The 6,185-nt window shown below is 48.4% G+C and overlaps 1 protein-coding gene across 1 annotated transcript in view; it reads left to right on the top strand.

Moving 5' to 3' along the window:
- Nucleotides 1–5,620, top strand: part of palm1a (paralemmin 1a) — a 27,378-nt gene extending 21,758 nt beyond the window's left edge. The window contains exons 2-3 of the mRNA XM_056410690.1: nt 4,712–5,274; nt 5,585–5,620. Of these exons, the coding sequence (XP_056266665.1) occupies nt 4,712–5,274; nt 5,585–5,620 (599 nt within the window). The remainder of the gene's footprint in view (nt 1–4,711; nt 5,275–5,584) is intronic.
- The last annotated feature ends 565 nt before the right edge of the window (nt 5,621–6,185 follow it).

The raw sequence follows: 6,185 nt of genomic DNA, 5'->3' as shown, positions 1-6,185 counted from the left end.
ATCCTCAGTGCCGGTGGGGTTGGATGGGAGAGGTGAGTCAGAGAGTGGAGGTGATTGTTCGATGATGGAGCAGTTACGGGTGGAAGTGGGCTTGTCGAACCTACAATAGAAGACATTCAGGTCGTCAGCCAGTCGGGTGATTGTCCTCAGTGGGGGGGGATGGTCTCTTGTAGTTGGTGAGTACTTCCAGGCCTCTCCAAACTGACGAGGGGTCGTTGGCTGAAAACTTTTTTTCCAGCTTTTCAGTGTAGCTCTTCTTAGCTACCTTGATCTCCCTCGTCAGTGTGTTTCTGGCCTCGTTGTACAGAATCCTGTCCCCACCTCTGTAGGCCTCCTCTTTAGCCCGGCGAAGCTGCCTGAGTCTTGCAGTGAACCAGGGTTTATTGTTGTTGTATGTGCAGAAGGTTTTTGTCGGCACACACATGTCCTCACAAAAGCTGATATATGATGTCACAGTGTCAGTTAGCTCATCCAGGTCTGTAGCAGCAGCCTCAAAAACACTCCAATCAGTGGAGGCAAAGCAGGACTGTAGCTCCAGCTTGGCCTCGTTGGTCCATCTCTTCACAGTCTTCACCACAGGCTTTGCAGATTTTAGTTTCTGCCTGTAGGACGGGAGAAGATGAACCAGACAGTGATCAGAGAGTCCCAAAGCTGCACGAGGGACTGAGCGATATGCGTCCTTTAGTACAGTGTAGCAGTGGTCCAGTGTGTTTTTGTCCCTGGTGCTACACTTAATGTGCTGTCTGTATTTTGGCAGTTCTTTGCTGAGGTTTGCTCTGTTAAAGTCCCCAAGAACAATGAGCAGGGAGTCTGGGTGTTTGTGCTCCATGGTGGTGATCTGTAACACAGCTTTAGATGACAGAGATCTAATATTTAGGAGACCACATTTAATAGACCTGTTTTGTTGCACTGCTGAAATAATGGTGTTAACTTGTATAAGGTTATTGTGTACGACTCCTCTTCTGCTTACTTTTGATTTATTTAATTGAAGTGGCCGTGGGACAGACACAGTCTCTACTCTAAAGTCATGGGAGGGTAACTGCTCGAATGGAAGAGCAGAGAAGGGTGTTAAACTACAACTCTGCTCCCAGTTCCTGATCTGAACCCTGGGTTGTCATGGATTAAGTCCGGTGATCAACTTGGTCATATTCGCAGAAATGAGACGCGCTCCGTCCAACGTGGGATGAATGCCGTCTCTCCTCATCAGGCTTTCCCCAGAAAGTCTTCCAGTTGTCTACGTAGCCCACATTATTCGCTGGGCACCTCGACAGCCAGCGGTTGAAAGACGACATTCGGCTAAACAATTCGTCTGTCTGCAAATTTGGGAGAGGGCCAGAGAAAACGACGTGTCCACAACGTCTTGGCATAAGCACACACGGATTCCACATTAATTTGAGTGACTTCCGACCGACGGGCTCGGGCGTCATTACCACCGGCGTGTATTACAATCTGACTGTATCTCCATTGTCCTTAGCCAGCAGCTTCAAACAAGACTCCACGTCGCCCGCTCTGGCCCCCGGGAGGCACACGACTCTGGTCCGCGGCCTCGCTAACGTCACATTCCTGACTATAGAGCTCCCGATAACCAGGGTGTGTTCCTCAGCGGGTCGCTGAGCAGGGAAAACTGGTTGGAAACGTGAAGTGGTTGGTGCACAGCGGGCTTCTGTGTAGACTTACTACTCCTGGAACAGTTACCCAACCACCCGCTGCACGGTTATCGCGGGGAACAGCTATCAGCTGACTGTAGCTCCGCGCCGGCTACGGGAGAGGGCGGGCTAACTAGCATAGCTGTCTGAGCTTCGATGGCGCGGAGCCGTGCATCTAACCCACTTAGACCTGCCTCCAACCTGCAAATAAACTACACTTGTTGCATGTATCGTTATCATGAAGGGAGGCAGGGGGATAACTAGACATGAGACACACTGAGCAAGAGGGAGCGGGAGGGAGAGAAGAAGAAGTCATGCTCGCTGCTGAGCAACCGGAGCTTACCGGAAGAGGGAGATGATGCGTTCAGGAGCAGCTGGGAAAATCAGTCAATCGAGACAGCGTGATTATTATTATTATCTTCCTCCTCTTCTTCCCTTCCTACTCGTCATCCTCGTCATCCTCATCCACCTTATACATGTATACATATATATATACATATATATATATATATATACACAGGCTCGTGCTCAGACATTTTGGGGGCAGGTGCTCAAACCAAAAAAAAGGCACCCAATGCCAAAAAAACATTCTGACAGAGTTGAAGTGTCAGCATCACTGATGATGCAATACATCCTCCACCTGGTTTCCTCTGGCAGCATCAGACCGCGAGCTTACATGTTCTTATTGAATAAAGATGAATTATTATAGAGCAACAACAGTACAATCATTCTGATTGGCTAATGGGCATCATGCCAGCCACGTATTGCCCTCCTGGTCTGATACGGATCCGTATTGCCCTCTGACGTCATTTTCAAAATGAGCGATATTGATAGACATCAACAGCCAAGAGCAGTGGTCCTCAAACTAAGGCCCGCGGGCCGAATACGGCCGCCTCCACATTTGGCCCGGCCCTCTGAACAAGAGAGGCTGTAGGATTTGTTTTTCAGTCTGGCCACGAAAATCCTAGACTAGCCCCTATTGAATAGAACGGAATAAGAACTCTCTCTCTCTTTTCTCTCTGTTCTCTCTCTCTCCTCTCTCTCTCTCCCTCCCTCTATTCTCTAAACAAAACTAACGTCAGTAAACAGCTGGACGAGGCTTTGAAATCACAGAGTTTTGTTTGTTTATTTTTTTTAGGAAACGTCGGACCAGTTGTGACGTCATGTTTTCAGTAGCACTAATGTTGTGGTTGATTTATCACAAAACAACGTCATAAAAACACCGTCATGACCTGTGTGTCTGATGCTGCGGGTCAGAGGAGAAGGAGGTGCACCCGTTCGGTGGCGCGAGGAGCACTGCGCGGAGGAGGAAGTGGAGGAGGAGGAGGGAGGGGCGCGGCGGGGAGAGGGGGGTGGGGGGGGGGGCTCGTGATCGCCGCGGAGCCGGTCGGGGCGAAATTCTCACAATAACTCAGATAAATGCCCCGTCGGATATTAAAACACATTTGGGGGGACTTGATGACAGAAAGAGTAACGTTTATTCTTCAATACTGATGAATAAAAAAAATGTGTCTCCAGCAAAAAGGGCCCTTTACTCATCCAGGGCAGGAGGAGCTTGAGCACCACTAGGGCTCTATCTGTGCACGTGCCTGTATATATATATATATTAGGGCTGTCAGCGTTAACGCGTTAATCTATGCGATTAATTTGGCCGCGTTAACGCACTAAAATATTTTAACGCAACTTTGTTTACTTCCGGTGTTCATTGAAGTTTTTACACTCAAACCGAGTGTCTAACCGCGGCAGTACGGTTTAACACTGTTTCCGTTTTTAAAACAATTATTTCTCCGCGAAAATAAGGATCATAAATGAGTTTAACTCGTGGATGAATCAGTCGGGTTTCCTCCTGCTCTCCTTCCTCCCGTCTCCCCCTCTGACACACAGAGGAACGGAGGGGCGACGTGTCGGGGGACGCGGCGCGGAAAGAACTCGTCACACGAAACCTTCAACGTGATTGGTCAATCCGTTTGTCTGTCAACATTTCGGGAAAAAAACAACCAATGAACACTCAGTAAATCACAAAGGACCTCCCACCTCACAGGTAAGGCTCTATAGCAGCCTGTCAGTCAGAGAGAAGAGATCACGACACGAGGACAATGAGCCTCATTGAATAGAGCTGAGATTGTTCTGGAATGTTTGATGTAGAACACGTGGGGGTGTGTCATATGAAAATGCCTTTAAAAGGTGAATTTTGTTGTTGTTGTAAAATGTATAAAATGCCCCCAGCCTCCAGAGGGTGAACGTGACATATGTGAACGTCAGTCAGTTACCAAGGCCACTGGTTCTGCTGCTCAGTGTTAAAGATGACAGGACCAATGTGTCTCAATATATTTTTTTTTTTACTAATCTGATGTTTCACTGAAGAAACAATTTATCATCCACAATATTAAATACCTCGCTGGCACTTTATAGGTAGGAGCCTCTTTGAAAACACAGCTGTGTGAAGTTTGGTCTTTAAAAAGAATGAACTTTTAACTTTTAATTGCGATTAATCGCGATTAATGAATTTCAAAATGTGCGATTAATTAGTTAATTTTTTAAAATCGATTGACAGCCCTAATATATATACATATATATATTAGTGCTGTGAAAAATAACGCGTTATGATTAAATCACAGGATTAATGAGTTAATTTCTTTTAACGCATTTAACGCATGCGCAGAATGAGCTTCCAGTCCGTCTGCTGGTCGTCTCTACAGCAGCGTGTCATTCTGTCTCTAGTGTCGCGGTAACACTCCGATCTCCGTCTCGCGCGCCGCAGAGCTCCGATGCCGGCGCGCACACTGGTGAACAAGTTCTGTGCCCCCCTGTGTATAAATTTATATATCCGTCTTTTGTCAGAAATCTTTATGTTCTCACAAAAATATACCGAGAATATCGGTAATATGTGATTAATCATGATTAATCCACAGAAACCTGTGATTAATTTGATTACAATTTTTCATCGTTTCACAGCCCTAGTATATATATGTATATATATATATACATATATACATATATATATATATGTATATACATATATATATATATACCCTGGACCCTGACTCTGGTTCTGTGTCTCTCAGTGGTCCACGAAGTGAACGGGGAAGCCGGCGTCCAGCCGCTCAGCTGCTCCGAGGTGGAGGAGCTCCTCCACAAGGCCGACGAGGCCGCGCTGACCTCACGGGCCGTGCTGACCTCACGGGCCGCGCTGACCTCATGGGCCGCGCTGACCCCCCCCCCGACAGCGGGGGTCCAGGAGGAGGCGCCGATGGAGATCACCGGGCTGGAGGCCAAACCGGGCGGAATGCCGAGCGTGATGGAGGCCACCGCCCAGAACCCCGTCACCATGGTGTTCATGGGGTATCAGAACGTGGAGGACGAGGACGAGACCAAGAAGGTTCTGGGTCTCCAGGGGACCGTGAAGGCCGAGCTGGTCCTGATCCACGACGGGAAAACACCACGGGGCGGAGTGCGGGAGGAGACCCCGGCTCCACCCCCACCCACCTCCACCAAACCTCCTGAGATGGCAGCCGCGAGCAACGAGGAGGTGAAGGAAGGAGTGGTGGAGGTGAAGGGTGGAGTGGAGGAGGTGAAGGAAGGAGTGGTGGAGGTGAAGGGTGTAGCGGAGGAGGTGAAGGAAGGAGTGGTGGAGGTGAAGGGTGTAGCGGAGGAGGTGAAGGAAGGAGTGGTGGAGGTGAAGGGTGTAGCGGAGGAGGTGAAGGAAGGAGTGGTGGAGGTGAAGGGTGTAGCGGAGGAGGTGAAGGAAGGAGTGGTGGAGGTGAAGGGTGGAGCGGAGGAGCAGCCGTGTAAGTGCTGCAGCATCATGTGATCCTGCAGGGGGCGCCGCTTAAAAACGAGACTTTCCAGGACAAAAACTAAAGGAAGTCAACTCCACCCACGGCCTCCAGCCCCGCCCTCTGCCCCGCCTTCAGCCCCGCCCTCTGCCCCATCTTCAGCCCCTCCCTCAGCCCCGCCTTCAGCCCTGCCTCTAACAACATGACATAATTTCCTGTTTCTTCATTGTCTTGTTTTATAAAACTTTACTTTTTTCTATTTTTTAAAGCCTTTTTACTTTTGTACTCATGTTAGCATTAGCTTAGCATTAGCCTCCTCTCTCTTGAAGCTCCACCACTTGTATTTATTGTGTTTTCTACGTTTCTCCTGCAGACTTTCCTGATTCTGTTTGTTGGAGTTTTATAAAAGAGAAAAATAAAAGTCAGTCGACTCAAGAAACTGATTCTTTATTTCTGCTCACCACCTCCATCACCTTCATCAACTCCATCACCTCTATAACCTCCATCACCTCTATAACCTCCATCACCTCTATAACCTCCATCACCTCTATAACCTCCACCACCTCCATCACCTCTATAACCTCCATCACCTCTATAACCTCCATCACCGTTATAACCTCCATCACCTCTATAACATCCATCACCTCTATAACCTCCATCACCTCTATAATTTCCATCACCTCTATAACCTCCATCACCTCTATAACCTCCATCACCTCTATAACCCCCATCACCTCTATAACCTCCATCACCTCTATCACAT

The sequence above is a fragment of the Pseudoliparis swirei genome, unplaced genomic scaffold (genome assembly GCF_029220125.1).
Source record: "Pseudoliparis swirei isolate HS2019 ecotype Mariana Trench unplaced genomic scaffold, NWPU_hadal_v1 hadal_26, whole genome shotgun sequence".
In the NCBI taxonomy this organism is placed as follows: Eukaryota; Metazoa; Chordata; class Actinopteri; order Perciformes; family Liparidae; genus Pseudoliparis; species Pseudoliparis swirei.
This window is presented reverse-complemented; position numbering and strand designations above follow the sequence as displayed.